This window comes from Lissotriton vulgaris, chromosome 12 (assembly GCF_964263255.1).
Source record: "Lissotriton vulgaris chromosome 12, aLisVul1.2, whole genome shotgun sequence".
NCBI classification, from domain to species: Eukaryota; Metazoa; Chordata; class Amphibia; order Caudata; family Salamandridae; genus Lissotriton; species Lissotriton vulgaris.
In genome coordinates this window covers 107,519,167-107,538,633 of record NC_141700.1, presented here as the reverse complement: position 1 = coordinate 107,538,633, position 19,467 = coordinate 107,519,167, and the positions used below count along the sequence as shown (strand labels likewise).

General features: G+C 44.6%; 1 protein-coding gene across 2 annotated transcripts in view; it reads right to left on the bottom strand.

Moving 5' to 3' along the window:
• RUSC1 (RUN and SH3 domain containing 1) overlaps positions 1 to 19,467 on the bottom strand; it is a 214,487-nt gene that overhangs the window by 69,891 nt on the left and 125,129 nt on the right. For both annotated transcript variants that reach the window (XM_086947408.1, XM_086947407.1), the window contains 3 exons: positions 8,456 to 8,532; positions 7,870 to 8,044; positions 5,140 to 5,245 (listed from right to left, as the gene is read on the bottom strand). In XM_086947408.1, the coding sequence (XP_086803534.1) occupies positions 5,140 to 5,245; positions 7,870 to 8,044; positions 8,456 to 8,532 (358 nt within the window). The remainder of the gene's footprint in view (positions 1 to 5,139; positions 5,246 to 7,869; positions 8,045 to 8,455; positions 8,533 to 19,467) is intronic.

Sequence of the window (19,467 nt, the reverse complement as noted above, 5' to 3'; positions counted from 1 at the left end):
TACGCCCTAGGTTTAGGGTTTATACCTTGTGGGGAGCCACATCAGTAACCAGCTAAGGCTTGGACCATATGGTGCTGCTAGGATCATTTGCACAGAACAATCAGCTGAGCTGCCTGCATTAATCCATGACGTCTGGGAATCCTTTCCTACCTTTTTTAAGTTAAAATAATTTTATTGAAAGAAAATGCAAGTGCCCATACATAATATATGATATAAAATTTGTAATACCATATTCCAAGCTCGTTAAACCCTGTCCTATCTTAACAGACATTCTAGGTGGTTACGCTGCCAGACACATTGCAGTAAGTCCCTCTGATGTCGCATGACAACCTTTTTCTCTTTGCTTTGCAGGCTGGCGAGACCTGAAATCACTAAAGTAATCTTGGGATAATCTTAATACTGACAGCGGATATGAGTTCCATCCACCCTATGTACAAGTGTCACCCTTTAAGTGAGTAACTCTATCTCCTCTATAAGTGCTGATACGCTGGCACTGTACAGTTTACATACTCGAGGTGTTCGATGTTGACCTTGATATTTCACTGATTTAGTATCGACTCCGAATTATATTGAGTTCCCTCAGTGGGTCACCTCCACCAGAACAAAATGAACAGAAAATAGGACTGACTAGTCAGCAAGGAGCTTGCTAGACTCACACTCCGCCAACGTGCTGTAAAGTTCCCATCAGAGGTGGCATCTAGGTCTGTGGGCTGCATATTGTCATCTAGGAAAAGAGGTAACCTGGACTTCCATGCTGCCAAAACTAAACCCCTGTAGGAAGGAGAATGGCCTTTATCTCATAACTAGGAATCAATCAATGGATAAGACAAACAAGAGCCAGGACATCAGGCACTGTTGCCTAGTATCAGCGCAAGTGTGTTATGCGCTGTAAAAGACACTGGCATTTTGGGATATGCATCCTGCCAGACCACACCTAAAAACCGCTCCACCTAAACTGAGTTTGTATAACACCCAATTCAATAATCACCAGCTCACCCTGTTCATGGCCATTTATGCTTCTAGAACAATCAGCACTTATTTGAGCTCCTTCTTGTTGGACTGTTCAACAAAGTGGGCCAGCCTATGTATTGTTACCAACTGAGCATCAACCAGTGTCCAGCTTGGTCCTCGATTATCAGGATAGGGAAGGTGGGGTCAGCCTATTGGCTGGTACCTTCATGTAAAAGGAGCACAGAAAGTGTCTGTGGCAGCTAAGAGATTACTACTATGACCCACATTACGAGTTGGGTGAATTTCGGTGTTGTGACTCGGTGGGCCTGAAATCCCAGATTCCGGCTAGTAACTTCATACCTAAATTGTCCACTACAAAAAAAGGTCCCCAAAATTGGCAATAACTGTGGAAACACTATGAAAAGTCATCCGAAGCACACCCTCAGTGCTGTTTAATTTCAAATATTTCGGTGATCCTTTTTCTCGTTTTGGCGTACATGCACCCGTGAGACGTGCGCCGTTCCGTTTCGCACCAAGGCATCATACTGTCAAAAGAGGAGACCTGCTTCATCCTTCATTAAAATGGATCAGTTTGGATTAAATTGCATCATTTTTTTGGATACAATATGTGTATACGGCTGTGCAACCCGCTGACCTGCGGATAAAGCAGGTCTCCTCTTTTGACAGTATAATAACTGTGTGGACCCAGGACTACTGGGTGAAAGTCCCCACATTTTCAATGATGATTCAGGGACTATTTTGCTCTCATTTTCCATCTGCTATGTCTGCTCCACACCACCCGTGTGGTGTTTCAGGGCCTCTTCCTGCAGCACCTACTCCTCTCCAGCCCTAGTTTTCCCATGACCAGATCTGAATTTTTAGAACTAGGAATTTCATATCCGGACTCACCGATCCACTCCTACTCTTTTCAGGAACTATGTTGGTTCCGGACATGGAGGAGGTCTACATTTTCTCAAAAAGTCAAAGACATAAATGCACTAGTCAACAAGGGAGTCATTTTGTCTGCAAACACATTAAATTTACAGTGTGTTCTCCTGGGCATAGGGCCATGTGCGACTTCATACATCTAGTCGACCCCCCTACTTCAAAATTCTCTATTTAAGATACCAGCAGATCTGTGCTGACCTTGACATAAAGTCTGCGGCACCTAGGGTCATCTAATGATTAAATGTAGCAGAGTTTCTGGGAAGCCATATAATTTAAGGATGGAAATGATATAGGTAATTTGTTTGAGCAGTTCTCCATTAACTACAATCCTTGGCCTCATTCCCAAAGAGATAAAACTCTCCTGCCTGTAATAGAAATACGTTTACCACACAGTTTTGACTGCAAGAACGGTCATATTAAAGGTCACAGAAGAAATAAAATACGCTCTGGTGCAAGGAATGGCATTAGCTTAAATTAGTATTATCGATCCATGAAAGAAGAAAATCCTTGGAGGACTATGAGAGTTTTTGTTCATCTTTGAAAATAAATAATATATAAAGGGATTGAAAAATAGCTTACAAATGTGGTTATGTTGTGCAGCTATTGCTGGTTGTTTGTTTTCTTGTCTGCCAGTTCTGGGAGCTTTTCCTTGCATGTCTCTTCATTTTAACCTGTTTTTGATTTTTTTTTACACTTGTATTTTTTGCTGTTTGAGACGTCTTTGTCTCTGAGGCCTATTCAACAGATCTTCGAGGCACGTGCCATGCTTTAAAAGAGGGCCAAATTTCACTTACAGCACACCCCGGGTACAGGGGCCATCCAGCAAAGTTTCGATTGGCTAGGAAACTGGAAACGAAGCATAAAAGTGTTAATTAAAATAATGAGACAAAACAAATCTAAAATACGTGGGCCACAGCTCCAGTTACTAATTCATTAGTTATGGTATAGAGAAGGAGGATAAAGTGCCTACCCTCCTCTACGGGTCATACAAGAAATAACTGCAAGGCAGATTTGGCAGCCCAATTTGTACTCATCCTTCCCAAAAATAAACCTGTGATGGTGTCATAGAATTACTATTTCTATGGTGGTGGCCAAGTGGGGGGATCTATGAGGACAACAGAGTGCAAACCTAGAACGTGTTATGTTTACCATACACACTTGGTTCTGCTTTTCCTATTTTCTCTGCCCACTGTGAAGGTCGAACTCAGAATTCAGGACTCCTTGGAGAGCATGGGATATTACAGTTTTTTGGCAGTAACATGTTAGGATTTTCGTTGGTGGGGCATGGGGGTTTATGACAGTCAGATTTCCCAATAAGACCATGTTTGGGGGCTGGAGAAAGCTTTAAGCCAGAAAGCATTTCTTCCACCATGCTGGATGTTTCCGTCCCAAGATTCTGCAAGATCTAAGGTAGACCAGAAAGTTGAGTTGAGCAGGCACGTCCATTTTGGAAACCATGGCTCGAAGGCTAGGTTTGGACTCGCCTGCTCGACTCAACTTTCTGGGTTTTCCTACAACTTCTGACAAGTTTTCCGTGCCAGTTTCTGCACTGCAGCTACTTTATCCCAAAACATTGCACCACCTTCTGCATTCCTCTTTACCTGTGATCTGACCCTTCATTGTATGGCACGAGCATGGCTCGCGGAGTACAACTACTGACCAGTACAAGTTTATAACAATCATTTAACGCCATTTTAGCTTTTCTTTTTATCTCTAGCGTTTAATTATAAATTGTCGAGCTACACCATTTATTTATATTGGGACAGTTTTTAATTAGTATTAACACTGGAAAAACCTGGGACTGTATTATAGAAGTGCCCCGGGGACACACCAGGCGTTTGCGCCCACTTTGAGGGCCCCCTGAGGGCCCCTGGGGCATTTTGGTATTACAGAAGGGGCCGCAGACACTTGTGCATTCTCTTCTGTAATACTAAAAGCGTTCCCTCATTTGCATGGAGGCGTGGCCCCATGCAGTTGAGGGAATAGCTTTGCCTCTGCGTTCACGCCGTATTACAGACGCAGGCACAGAGGTAAAGAAGCTCTCAGAAGGCGCACTGACTGCAGTCCACTGTCCTCTGGTGGTGGAAAAGGAGTCCCATGGACCCCTGCAGACATCCCCTTGCAGGCGGGTGCAGTCACTTACTGAACCTGCCTGCAAGGGAATCTCAGATCCCCTTTAGACGTGCCGGCGGGTTGCCCTGTGTTACTGTGAAAACACTGAGCGGCTTCAAAGCAGCCACACCCTTTTTCACATGAATGCGCTGCTCCCCGGGCAGTACGAGTTTGCGGCTGCCCTAGGGGCAGCGAATTCACCATAATGAGGCACATTTTCCTTGATTGTGCAGGGTACACCTTTTATAAGCTGCGTCCGGTGCAATAGAGGAAAATGAGCTGTATGTATAATATGGCCCCTGGTCCTTCTTTAATCACTTGTGTTCCTTAATAAACTCTCATTGCCCATGGGGAAGGGCGGAGCTGGTGACAGAATTATAAGGTCTAGCTGAAGACAAAGATGTGTAATCAAGGGAAAGGCAATTAAAAGCAGTTCGCATCTCACAGCAGGAGGACAATAAGATATTTGTACCTCTCCTCGACTCACTCAACAATCCTCCAACAAGTTCAAGGGCCCCACCGAAGTCCCCGATAGCCTCTCTCACTGAATTTAGAATGCCAGGCGAATAACATTAGTCAGTGCAGCGAAGTGTTTTGATTTGCTGAGCCAGACTTTGCATATCATACATGGTGGTAATTTAAATTCATATTTCTCCTGTAATCTTAACTTGATTCAGACCTTGAATTTGTTTATCTCTTTAACAGTAATGTTGCAGAAAAGCAGGTGCACATGCTTTGCCCCTTGGCCTATCCTTACTGCTCATTTACAATTACTAAAGGCGGCCTAAGATACCTTACTGAAAGCCATCTTTAACTTGCTGGGTTGGCCTGTCTGAGTGATGATGGAGCTGCAACAGCTCACGCCAAGGTTCAACCCACTCTCTCTTTCAAGACCATTTCTAAATATTTGTTTTCAGACATTCGCCAGCTGATTCGCCAATAGTTGATCATATAGCAACTATTTTACGCATAGTACCGATTACTATATTTTGACGCAGATACAATGCCATTGCATAATGATTATCAAGTCTGCTCAAAACTTTGAAAAAACGTATAAAACATATCAAATGTAGAAACTGGGGAAGTAGGGTATGGGGCTGCCTGAAATGTCTGCCAGAAGGCACTTACTTCAGAAGGCCGAAGATGAAGGCGTTGAATTTGTTCTTGCTGCTGCGGAGCTGGGGCAGCTGGCAGATCCTGGAGTACAGGGTGTGCAGGGGTCTTGTCGCCGGACCTGTAAAGAAGAACATTCTATGCATCACTGAGAATGGGAGAGTGTCAGGATCTAAAGTAACTGACAACTACTGCAGGGTATGATGTGCGATTTAGGGATCACGTTCCTAGGGAAGATTCAGCAGGGACCTGCCTAGCCCAGTTTTTCTTTGTCTACAAGAACCATTGTCCACTGGGTTCACAATGATCAACAGATCTTGTAAAGGCCAAGTTGCTTATGTTTCCCTGGGCAGGCAGCTGCTACATAAGGGGCCATATTGCAATGATGTCAGTGTACACTGTGGGCAGAAATCAATTTTATTGACTTCACTGTACATCAAAACCTGGTTCTTGGTATCATGGAATACATTAGGACCACATCAAATCATGGCAGTTACGCCCCGAGCTCCGTCTTCACCCGTTTTGTTTCTTTTATCGAGTTCTGTTTGTTTTATTTGGTTTTAGTCTGGCGCTGTATTCATTCTAGCGAACACCAAGATACTGGTTGTATGTGCGCTCCATCAATAAGCATTAACGTTATATTACCATGCCCATTACATACTGCAATGTCATACAATTATTTACAATCCTTTTTAAAATGGTAAGTGCAATATTTTTCCAGAGAGACGTACACACTAAGGGCTCAGTCCAAGCTCCACACAAATCCCGATTCAGGCGTAAATTGGGATTATAAATGGGGCGCTAACTGTGCACCGCAGGGTTTTTGTTGCACAATTTATGGCATGAAAATTCTAGTGCAGACTGTGTAGTCAAGCATACACCCTGATTTTGCTCACCTCAAAACTGGGGAAAAACGCAGACAATTAGCAGGTTTTTTCTGATCTGTGATATTCCTATAGGTCTGGTCTGGTAGGGGTGCACCAGCTACAATCCACACCTCATGGCATTACAAATTGAGTTTGTAATGTCCCCACACCAAATTGGCATAAGACTCTGAATATCCCCTTAGCTTACTTCCTTATTGTGTCTCTCTAACTCATGGTTTCATGAATTCTATGCCCAGTACTGTATTTTTATGTTTTGTTGTACAGTATGTGTACTGTTGTTGCACACTGGAACAAGACCCCATGCTTGTTGCTAGGTGTGTGTAGTTTTGAGCAGCATGAGTCTGTTACATCCAGTAAGAGTCAATGAAAGCCACATAGTCGGTCTTAAGTCAGCCTCACCTAACAATTTGTACCCATAGCAATGATGTACCAATGTACAGAGGGCACAGTTGCACAGGAAGAGCCCATCAGGAAAATTCTGCCTTTCATTCCTATAGAAAAACTGTGATGACCTCCCTTGTGTTATCCAAATTGGATTACTGTAATGGACTGTACATCATTCTACAATCCAACCTACTCAGAAGGTTGCAGGTAGTACAGAACGCCACGGCTAGACTGGTCCTGGATGCCCCTAAACATCAGTCTATTAGTGCAGGCATTCAGGAACTACACTGGCTACCAGTCGGCCAGCGGATCAAATTTAAGGCACTTTGCACAGCCTTTAAGGCCCTGCATGGAGAAGGACCACGATTCCTGAAGGATCTTTTCAGCTGGTACTCTCCCAACAGATTGCTTCGTTCAGCCAATGCCTTCCTGATGCTCACCCCCAGAATTAAAAGGACTAATTGGGGGGGAAGGAGTTTCAGTTACAACACTATTAAGGAGTGGAATGCACTTCAGCTCCCTCTCAGGAAGTCCTCCTCCTGTTTTGAGTTCAGGAAACTTCTCAAAACATGGCTTTTTAGAAACTAGCTTTTCTGACACCATTTTTTGGAGACCGTGAGCGCCTAGACATCTCCGGGTAGTAGTGCGCATAATAAATTGTTATAACATAACATAACATCAGGTGGGGTACCAGAAGCATCACAGTGTACACCTTGCCCTACCCCTACAGGCTTTCTTTGAAAAGATTGATATAAGGAACCGTCTGTTTCTAGGCACTGCAAAGTTTGCCATATAAAGGAACTTAGACACAATATCATAATGCAGTTCCTCACAAAATATAGTATAGTGGGTAAGCCAAGATCAACACTCACTTCAGCTCGTTCCAAACTTGATATTTTAACAGCTACAGTATACCTGCCATGTTTGCAAAAGAGACTGGCGCTTTAAAAGTGGCAGTAGGCACTGTGGAATTCTTTACAGATGTGAGTAACCACAAGCACTGAAACAGATGCGGAAACCACCAAGGTCCAGGCCTGGTGTGTCAGGAATCAGCCATCAGGAGCACAGAGAAGAATTCCTAGCTCTTTCCGTCGCCTGCAAGTGTGTTAGGCTACTATCCATGAAGCACAAGGCATGTAGCGACACAGGTCCCAAGTGTGATCTTCCTCCGAACATGAGGAATGGAAGCCAAATTATACTTTGCACTGATCACTTATCCTAAAGAACATGAATATTGTGCCTGTGAAACTGGATTCTAATCCTGAAGTGGTCCGAGTTAGGAGCCATTTCAGATCTAGAGCAGAAGGTAAGACTGAGTCTAGAACCATTGGTGATCTCACCCTTAGGTGGGATTAAAACCTGCATCAACCACAATAAAGGCCCTGTCAGACCCAGGCCCCTCACCAATCTCCACAGTTTAATTCTACGGCCCATGATTTGTTCTTGATGGTAGCAGTCACATGTCATGACTTACCTGGCTTCACTGAGGCCTCCACCACAGTCCAGGGGGAAGTCCGTCTCCTGCCCACAATCACATCCTTCTGAAATGGTTTCAGGCCGTCCCCAACCAAGGCATACAGAGCCGGACAGAGTGTGTTCAGGACCAGATGACCCACTTCTGGACTCAGCCGGCTGTCCCCTAACTGGGCCTAGAGCAAAATAGTAGGAAGCGGTGAGATCAAGAAGGCCTACTCACCCCTCAAATCGCTACTCCTTTTATTTTGTTCATAGTCTCAGCAAACCTCTAAAAAAGATATCTTTAATTTTGTTCCCTTTTGATTGATCCATACTGTATTTTTAGAGTAGTCACATTAGGAAAATTAAGTTAAACAGATCGAAATTAAACTCTTATACCTCAAAGGCTATCTGGAGTATTTGGATCAGGCCCCAGCTCTCCTGCATGGTCTTATGCCTTCCGGACCCTCATGCACACCCACCTTTCCAATATTTTTTTGCCTGCATAGCTTTTCATATCTAACATGCCTTTTCTTCCTTGCCTCCTTCTCCAAATGTATAAACCCTTCCACATCAAGTCACTTACAAGGATCCTAGACTCTCACCTTTTGGACAATATTCCGGGTGGTGCTGAAATGGGAGATGATTTTGTCCACTGAGGAGCTGACAGCCACTAAGAGACCTACAAAGAAAGGAGAAAAAGTCACTCTGTTCCCAGAATTAAAGAGTGCACATTCAACTGTGTTTTCTTTTTGCCATCACCTTAACGTGCTCTCTCCGGCCCCTCTACTGTTTTTGATTGACTCCAAACATTGAACCTGATTATCCGGGTAATAATCTCTGTCAACACATTTCTAGTTTAAGAGAGATCTATTTGGCATTTAAGTGTGTCATGTTTGCTACAGAGTTGTCATTTTCCATCCAGATTTCTATAAAAATGTATTGTGGATACGTACCTGCATATTGTGTATTCCCTCAGTGGCGACGTAAATGTATTCCTTTTAGCTAGGCTGAATGCAGTAAAATGTATATTTAGGATAATAAACCTCTAAGAGAGACTGCAATCTTACTGCTCCCTCCATTGAATTAATCAAATCTAGAATGTTAAGGAATGTGATCATAAGACGCTGATCGCTCGAACATACAATAAGAAACAAAGGAAGTGGTTTACTCGATAATGCATTTTTTGGGGAGACATGGATATATGGTAACAAGGCTGCACAATGCAAAAGTCCCTATTGTCTACTGTTTAGAAGCCGCCATTAGGCATAAATAAGGGTCCATAAAAAAAAAAGGCTGAATTGTTAAATCAATACACAGATGCATTAAATGTGTATTTCCCCTACAGGGTGAACTAAAACTGTAGTGCCATCACGCTCCATGTAGCCAGAAAAGTGTGTTTTTATTCTCCAAAGATGGATCGCCAAATCACTGTAGAAAACAATTTTTCTTTCAGACAGCCTTTTTTCGTCAACTTTTGCATAGACCTGCTACTGGGCATTATGACTTCATCAACTAGCCTCTAACTTTCCATGCTGAGGTTGGTTTAATAGACAGTATGTCATGAAAGCTTGCATGCCAGCCTGGGACCAAGTCATGTTAGGTCTGCATTTGGGTACATTACTGGGCCACGGTATGTGGCCTTGAAACGTTCTTACAGTGATTATAAAGTCTGTCTGAGCCAAACATCATCTGTGTGAAGGCAATGTGTCAACACTGAAATATTTACTGTTGCTCTCTTAGCAAAGTACCTCAGTATCCTAGTACACACTATATTGAAAGGAGAGAGAGAATATGTGTGGGTGTATTTTCTTGTAGCAACAATTTTGGAAATACAGCCAGATGTATTTTCCTACGTGCCCTCAAGGTTTCAGTTTAAGGTTGCGTACTCCTTACTCAAAGGTAGGCAGTGAGTAGAATTAACACAACCAGGAAGGATGCACGGAGAACGAACGTGCACACTGACACACAAATCCAAAAATGAAACTACTTGTATGTATTTTAATTATAAATTCTTTCAATTATATTTTGACCTTTTACATTTTAACGCGTCCCTGTGATCTTCCGGTTTTTCATCATAGAATATGTCCAGACACGTGTTGCGACTGTACATGCTCTTTGTCAAGTTTTCTAGTTCGCAAAATCAAAGTAGGTCCCCACGTCATCACCATTTTCAGGCTAGGAAACTAGATGAGCCATGACTTTGAAGCTTTGATGGGGTGTATATAACACATAGAACTTTAAACACCATAAGGATAAGACATTCTTTGAAACAACTGCAGGTTAAAAGAAATATCGATGGAAAGTACATATGTGTTTGCTAATACTGCCACAGGTCACCCCAGTATTCATAAGGGTACAAGACCAGGTTGCTTTTAGTCGCTTGTTAATGAATAACCTCTCTCAACACTGAGGCAAAGCGTCAATTTGTAGATGTAGTTCACCGTGTCAGCAGTCTCATCACATGACTTTAACTGTACCCAGCCTACACCAAGGGGAGATATTACAATGGACACCTCCACTTTGCGAGAAAGAGGCACGAAGGGGTGGAGCGACTGGGGTATATCTGAAGCAAGTCAGGCCTACGAGCAGTTTATCCAGACCACAAAATCGCATAAACAAGAGCGTTGACTCTTTGGCACCTATCAAGAAGTTCCCTCTTGGTTGTTTCTAAGGTTAAATAAAACCATAATAATCAGAACCTTGACTCTAGAGCATTCTTTACAAATGCCACAAGCTCATGGAACATTGTGTACAGCCGATAACCATGGATTTATTCCACATACTTCGTGTTTACTCCGAGTATCTGTAGCCAATTACCTGGTTCACGTTCAGCTTGCACTCCCACTCCCTTTGAGAGCCTGCGTCAGATCTGCTTATTTAGATGCTTGAATAAATCATGAATCATACACTGTTTTTTTCCAAATTACTCAAGCTCACATAAGACAGCCTTGAAGTAGTATTTTCTGCAGTTTGTACTGGATATCCCAGTCTTCATTTCCAAATACTTTTCTAAGTGCTATTTCTCATTAGATAAGTTATTGACTTTTGAATTTGCAAGTTCAATTTTGCAAATTGTGATATTTTTGGTCTGACTCAACAGTGCAGCTGTTTTAACATCTATTGTTACCATTTCTTTGAAATAGACATAAAGCGGGCTTTGACTTTATAATGTGGATTATTGCTCTCTCACCACATACTCTTAGCTCACTAGAATATCATTTTGTCAGTGCTTGAATTCCCATGCATAAGGGACTATTTCAAATCTCAAAAGCTCACTGAATCATTACACTTGAAATATTCAGTCTAAAAGATGCTTCGTTCATTGAAAGAAATTATTTTCTGTTTTGTCTTTGACTACTGTCGCCTTTTATTTTTTACTGATTTAGTCAGGACTCCAAATGCGAGCCAGACCTATTGGCTTTGCCAGTGCTTGTTCTTTAAAACATTTCTTATCCTTTTACATCCCTGTATTCTATAAATCACCTATAAGATTTATCTAACTCCAATGAGGAGTGTTGGTCCACACATTTCAAGAGTGTTTCTTTCAATTAGACACTGGTATAATCTGTAAGTCTTGGGCTCATCCCTTGCAGCCCACATTGATGAATGGACCCTTTTTCCTTGGGCAGCGCCCTCTAGTGGCTGTGGAAAGATGTGTCATCTTGGGCACATCTCATCATGAAAATGTATGTATTGCGACTTATATAGCGCACGTATCACCCGAAGGCATCAAGGAGCTTGCCTTGGGAACCCGTCCCGGCTTTTCCCTGTGAGATAACCCCTACTGGGCATTCCCGAGGTGAAAGCCAGGCATCCCGCAGCGGGTGGGCCGCCGTAGTGGAGATTAAGCAAGCTATTGCCCAGAGTTGCAGCGTGGGACCCCAAGATTAGAATAGGCACCGAGGCGAGAATTATCGAGTCCGGGGACATTTTGGGCTAAGGACCCTGCCGCGTCGGGAATTGAACCCTGGTCCCGGCCCAGACCTCTGAATCAGGGTCTGCCGCTCTAATCAGTGAGCCACACTTCTCCACATGGTCTCTGCTAGCGGGTTTACGTTGGACTATAGGGACACTGCCGAGCGTCAAACTAATGGATCTCGCATAAAGCCCCCATTCAATGTATAAATCTCTGTCCTCTTGTGGTAGCCCATATTGAGTGAACAGCTTTCTCTTACCCTGGGTATTTCTATTGCAATATATTGCGATATATGTGGTGCCACTGTTGGCCAAATGGATCTCTCCCCATGACAAGAGGCCTTGTGGTTGGATACAAGCCCTCTTTCAAATGTAGTGCTTAATTTGTGCCAGTGGTTACATGGCGATTTAGTGACCAAGATGTATTTTTCACCGTCAGCATTGACCCAGAGGAAGCCAGAGAAAAGGCAGAAAAGCAAGAAAAAAAGGGAAAGCGAAATTTAGGAAAAGAGTGACAAAAGAGGAAACAAAGATCAAAATGAACCAGTAAGAGTGAGCTAAAGAGATAGAGAGCGTGGGATGGTGGACTTCAATGGAATCAAGACCAGGTAGCCTTGGTGTTTTGCTACCCCGGCATTAGGCAGCTTTGGTGGCGGGCTCCTAAGAAAAACGTTGGCCCCTGCACTTATTATTTCTCTTCCCAACTTAAGCACTGGGCATGGTGCCCCTAACTGGGAGGAGCAAAATATATTAGGGGAAGATTTGAATTTAAGCTACTTTATATAATTTATCAATCTGCATACACAGAAAGGTCCCACGTTTCATCATGGTTAAGTTCTATATGAAGAAAATACAGACCTCTTGCACGGTCAAAGATTGAATCTCTAGTGGTAAGTCATAAATATAAAAATGTAGATGCAGTGTCTCATTATAAGCCGTCAAAACTGGGTACAGTTGGCCAGATGGAAATCTTAGTACATTTCTAAAAGATAAGACCTTGTGGTTTTGCAGTGCTTAGAAGTCTGCAAGTTACTACATGTCTGATATAGGTGGTAGGCTTGCGGTTGGGTAACTTGTTCCATCTTCTTAGTGCCAATGAGCGCCAAGAGAGTATTAGCAGTGCCTTACAAGAATCCTCAACATAACATGCTACCATGAAACAGCATCTCAAAGGCAGTGTTTGCAGATGAATTAAGCTCGCTCCCTTGACAGCACAATCTTGGGACAAAACAAAGCTGTTGCCTCTGTGTGTGCCACCTACTGACTAGAGAGTAGTATTCCCCATGAAATGCGCCCTTTACTAGCTGAATAGAGGTCTCTAAAACATTCAACTTAAACCAGATAGTTGCATGCACACCTTATTTCAGTAACATTAAGAAACCACTACAGCCAAGTGAATCATTCATGCCCTTTGGTAACACAGTATCTAGTGTTCAATGTTCCAATACACTGTTACTCACGCTGGCGTAATTTCCATCAGCTGCACAAAGAAGTGGACGGGTGCCACCTCTGGTTGTTAAAACTAACGACAACCTACCCTGTATCAGTGTTGGTTAGCATGCTGCGACAGTGATGACTTTGGGCATGATTAGGAGGGCTGTCATGATCCCCCGAGGCAATGTGTCCCATCGTGGTTGAATAGAAAACTTTCTCTAGGCAGCAGCCTTCAAGCTGAATAGAGAATTGCCCCTGGGCAACACAGCCTAAGGGGTGGAAAGAGCTCTGCCTGGGCAATACTATTTATTGGTTGGACAGCAAATACCAAGGTTTACCTGTAGGCAGTGCCCCCTGCTGGCTGGTTAGTGCCCATGCTATCTCCATGCCAATGCTGTTTCCATATAATTGTCTCTATTGGTGAATGAAGTACACCCCACATTGGCTGGACGGAGATGTCTCCTAAGGCAGCAACCACATCTGGGGTGGGAGGGTAACTTGTCCACTTCTAGGGTAGTCCACCCAGCTGCCAGGAGAGACCCCTGGGGAGATGCCCTAATCCATGCCTAGATAGCTCGCCTAAAGCAGGGACCCCACAGTGGCAACAGAGACCTTCCAAGTTATCCACCACCATCAGGTTCTCCAGAGGCTGGCTAAAATGTTCCCCGTGAACAGAGCCATTGCTGGGTGGGCTGAACACTCGCTGATGGCAGGACAAGCATCGCCCTCACCCGTGCAGCGCTCCCTGCTGGCGGGATGTGAGATTTCTCCCTCTTTGCCAAATCTGCTGCAAGACGAACTGAGCTATCCCTCCCTCTATCCAGTCCAAGGAACCTCTGCTGGCGTCAGGGGGTCTAATAATGGCGCATCACGAGGTACAGCCCTGCTGTGCAACTCAAATTATGTTAATTATTTGTGTGTGGCGCCTTACCCTAAACTAAGACCCCTTCAACGTCGCGTATTGGGTTATTTGTCTATTGGCAAATTGGTAATTCATGCATTCATTCACTCATCTATTAATTTGGTAACAAGTTTTATTACCTTTATTAACTCATCGTTTCATTTTACACATTAAATCCTCCCTTCAGTCACTCACCCGACAATTGCTTCATTTATTTAATAGCACAGCGAATCTCTTGTTCTTTATTCGTTCATTCCTAAATGTGGTCAGTAAATATCCATCGGGCGTTCATTCTTTCAGTTTTCGCTCCATTTACTTGTCCATTGCCTCATCTATCCCTTCAGTCGTTCATTCGCCCAGTCATTCAAGCCCTCTCAAGGACGACCGGTTACTTTGTCGCTGCACGTGGGAAGTGACGTGGTCTCTCTCCTATAATGGGCATTGTCATGGAAACGAGAATGGGCACTTCTCTCTAGCACCTCTCCAGGGAAGTGGAAGGTGTGATGGAACTGACGGTCGCCATGACAACGGAACCAGAAAGAAGAAAAAGGCAACCTTTCCACACAAGGTGCTTCATTGTTGATGGCTTTTTTTATGTATCAAAACGAGCTATTTTTAGGTTCCAGTTTCCAGGACATTAACCTTAACTGGTGTTTGCAGATCCCACAGCGACCCCTGCTGGACAATGCTGGAACGACGCTTCGGAGAGCTTTCGAGTAAAGCATGCAATTTAAAAGAATTAATACGGGATTTATATAGCGAAAGCAGCGCTGTGATTTGGTAACAGCTGTTATTAACCATTTTAACAGCAATTAATTTTATATTCCATGATGGAATGGAGAATCGGCCGTAGCAGAATTGCACTCTACAGGTCACACCTAGATTTCGGCGGAAGGGGTATTTGCCCACTCAGCTGTTATACCGACTGTATTGCTAAATGTGTAATAGGCATGGATCACTTCTACAATGCAAACCACGAACGGAAACTGAATGGTCTTTTGGCGTGGTATTGCGTAAACACATGGTATAAGGAGTTTATCGACGTCGGAAGGATGAAAGGCTAAGTCATGGTTGCCAAGATTGCTTGAAACCTGTGACCAGAAGGTTCCCTACAGACCTTTGCTATGGGCTTCCGAACCACCGAGCTAGTTTAGACTAGAGTTTCTGGTTTTGCATCGCACCACGTGTAGTCACCAACTGAACACCTTGGCCAGTACTGAATTACCCTGCTTTCGCTTTTGTTTCAAACATACGTAGTTAGAGCATTTTAGGGTCCTATTACAAGCAGTGCTTAGATAGTAAAGTAAAACAAGCATTTACAATGCAACGGTTTCGCCTTTGTAAAAGTTAGAGCTATTGTCATTGTAAATGACAATTTTTTTTATTTATGTGTTGGTTTTGAAAACAGATAAATAAATGGCATTGTCATTTACAATGCCAATAGCTTAATCTTTCGCAAATGTGAGACCTATTGCATTTGCACCCACACGCACACACACACACACACAGAGCCACCCACACACACACAGAGCCACCCACACAGGAGTGAGGGCGGAGGGATGGAGGGAGAGAGCAGCGTGAATCTCTCCGAATCTAATGAAAGCCCTTCCTAAGCCTGATGTATTGCACCTGGCAGTCACTTGGTCTGCTCTAGCTATTGAATAATTGAAAGTGTCTGATCGGGGGGAGGAGGGACCTTCCCGAGGAAGTGTCTCTACACATGTACATTTCCAGGCGGACCTGCTCGGCTCCCCCTCTCTGGAGCAGCTTTAAGTGTTCCACTCTTGGTTGTGTGTCTTTCCTTCCCTTGTTTATTCGTTTCCTGTCCCTTGCGCTCTTTCTATGGCGGGCGTTTTTGCGGCGGTGGGAGGCGCTGTCTCTTCTGGTGACCAGAGAGAGCAGACACGAGGGGCACAGATTGAGCGAGGAAAGAGGAGGGGTGAGAGGAAAAGAGACGGCAGGAGGGGAGAGAGAGTGAGAGAACGAGAGAAACCGAAACTGTAAGAGGGAAGAAAGAAAGCTGAGAGGGAAAGATGTGGAGAAAGCACAAGAGAGAGGGAGAGAGAGAGAGAGAGAGGGAAAGGGGACGGAGTAAAGGGGTAGCGGCGGGTCATGGAATGAGCCGAGAGGGCAAGAGGTACGTTTGGAAGAGGAAAGCAAAAGAAAGATAGGGCGAGTACAATGTATCAATGGAGGATGTGAGAGGATGGGAGGGAGAAAGGAAAGGAGGGGGCATCCGAAATGGAGAGGAGTGTGTGAGGACAACGGTGAGCGGGCAGGAGGGACGGCGAATGGAGGAGGTTGAGCTGTGTAGGGTGCGAGGAGAAGAAAGAGAGGGAAAGGCAGAGCGGGGAACCAACAAGGAAATATAGGGGAAACGCGAGAGGGGACGGCTGGGGCAGAGGGGTGAGTGAGGGCAGAAGAGAGGGAAGGTAGGGGGACATTTAAAAAAGTGTGAACGGGACTGATGAATTGGGAGGAGCTGGGGAGGGAGTCTTATGGGTGAAAAAGACACGAGGGACAGATAGGAAAGAGGACGAGAGAAGAGAGCCAACGGCGGGCAGAGGATGGGGATGGAGTGAAGACAGGCAGGAAAGGATCACCAGGGAAAGAAGAGAGGACCTCGTGACCCGTGATCATTTCCTTATTTCCCCGCACCAGAATTACCATGACCTGCCTGGGATCCTGGTTATTAGGGGACAGGAAAGTAACAGCAATTCGGAGTTTTGGAGAAACAACATACGGAAATCGGATTTACTGTGCCGATTTTACGCTTTTGCCCAGGTGCTGCATAATTTCACTGGGGTAAGTAACGGCTGTTAACAGCCTCAACAGAATTACCGGGCCGCTCACAATTTGAATCCACCACAAACTGAGACCACACAGGTAAGTATTTTATAAAAATAGAAATAACTTTTATCTGGTTGCAGCAATGTAAATAAGCAGTTGCACGATAATCACTTCAGTATAGCAATGATGAACTTAATCTTAATTGGTGTTTCTAAATTTCAGGAAGTTCTTGAAGCAAATGTCTCTAGTCTCTTTAATCAGCCCACGATATGCCAATATTATGTGATTGAAAACGCTCTTCAAAATGAGCCAAGAACCATGCCAATGTTTTATGCTAGAAACGCTCCCAAAATGAGCCAAGAATCATGCCAATGTTTTATACCGCTAACGGGACCCGGCCCCTAGCGTCAGGCAGCACTTGTTACAGACGGGGCGACTGGCCCATGGAGGTAGAAGATCTAGTGAGAAGAAGCTGCTAATGCAAATAAGGCAGAACTTAGCTTTGTATAACAAGGAGAATTGATGAGTGAGATATTTTTACACTCATCTTTTAACATTGCTCCCCAACTAAACTCAGTACCACTACAATTCTGCACCACCAGTGTCAGTTACCCCTTTTGGGCTCAAAACACCACACACTGATTGTTGATGCCCCTGCTTTGTTCCTTAGTCTCCTTGACCCAACTAGTCAATGATACTGTCCATCTCCTGCTCCAATAACAGGGCATAAAAAATACAAATCTTGATCCCTCCCTTAAAGGCTCAAAATTTCGATTGGACATTATAGGGATATGAAGAGTAGGTAAAGCATATGGTTAACTAACAATACTCATGTTCGCCCCTTGCAGTCAATCTGAAAGAGAAGCCAAAAGTTATGGCTTCAGTATTTCTCACGCTCCTCCTCTATCACTACTTTTAATTGGAGGCATGGGGCCTTCCTAGAACAAAATTACATTGCCTCCTAGAAAGGATAGGTGAAAGGACCGCGGAACTACCCGGCCACAGACATTAGCTTCCACAACACCCTCGGCCCAACCAACATTGGGAATGCTGTTACACAGAAACAGGTGAACTGTGACACAGAGAATATCTGACACTAGGACAAAGAAATGGCATAGACATTGGGAGGGTAACATGCGGACTCTGGCTCAAAAACACTATGATACTGGAAAAGGCAGACGTAGATACAGGGACTGGGGTGCATTAACAATAAAGTGGAGAGAAGCCAACACCAGGACAATAATACATGGAGAAAGACCCATTTACTCTAGATAACCAACACATTGATATGGAGAGAATAAAGGAGGAAGTCTAGTGGGCGTGTAAATATGCATCCTAGTATATGAAAGAAATGATATCAGGATGGCGGCACACTGAGTGGGAGAACGAAAGACTGTCACTGGAAAAGGAAGTCTCTGAAACTAGGGGATAGAACAATAGATAAAAAAGATGCAGAAAAATGCCATAGGAAAACGCCTTTATGGATGACGACGTGGGATGACGATGAAATGGACTCTACTTCTCCTTTCACTGCTACTCTCCTACCAATATTCACTTATTCCGTAATCAGCCACCTCCTATGTCATTCTCCATAGTGTTTATCATTTTCTCCTGTTCCCATCTTTGCTGTCACTGCCCACCACCCGTGTGAGGGAATGCAAGGCTGGCCCAAATAACGATGACCTCAGACACTGATGTGTAGTAAGGAACAAGCCACGAGGTTAGTGCCTCGGGCAATTTTATTACGTTCCCTTCTCTACGTCACGGCCCAGAACATCCGATACGTAGGTGGAGGGTTCAGGTAGTGAACACCCCTCCTACATCCGCTTGCAGTGGGCTCGACCACTAACACAACAACACAACACAACAACACAAGCCACCACAGTCCTCTTCTATTGTCATTACTCCCTCCTGTCCAGTTCACCTTTGCCTCGGCCTTCACGATGCAATACGAATAGATTGGTTCCCCGTCGCTGCCCTCTGCCCACCATTACTGACCTTTACCGCAGGAGCAGATAAACCACAGCGGGCATATTATTCACTCGGCACTGGCAATGCGTTGCTCTATTCGTTGATGCAAGCACAACTGTCTTTAGAGAAAGACTGAATTGACGTACTAGCCACAAAATGACGTGAATGGGTTACACGCACGACCTCTAAAAACGATGTATCATTAACAAGACTTTTTTCCGGGATGAAAGTCGTCGGATATTCAAACTGCAAAATTACCCCAGAATATACCGAAGGCGGGGCAGCCCTGCTCAGGGACCCTTCGCGCCTCTAGCGCGTCTCACCGCAATGCTGTTGGGAGGGGGGGATTCCCTTCCAGGCGCACCCCGCGGCGAGCGCTCACTAGCGCTCCAGCCCGGCCGGTCTCAGGACGCTCCTCCGCCCGCTCTCTGTTCTCCAGGGAGCAGCGGGGGGGCAGAGACGGCAGGCCGGGGGCTGGAGCACTCTTTCAGGTCCCTCGGCGAGGTCAGGTCAGTCTTCCCTGGGCCCGGCGGTGATCGCGGTGAATTCTCGGCTCCTCCAGTCGAGCGGGCCAATCCAGACACGGCAGAACGGGCGAGCCTC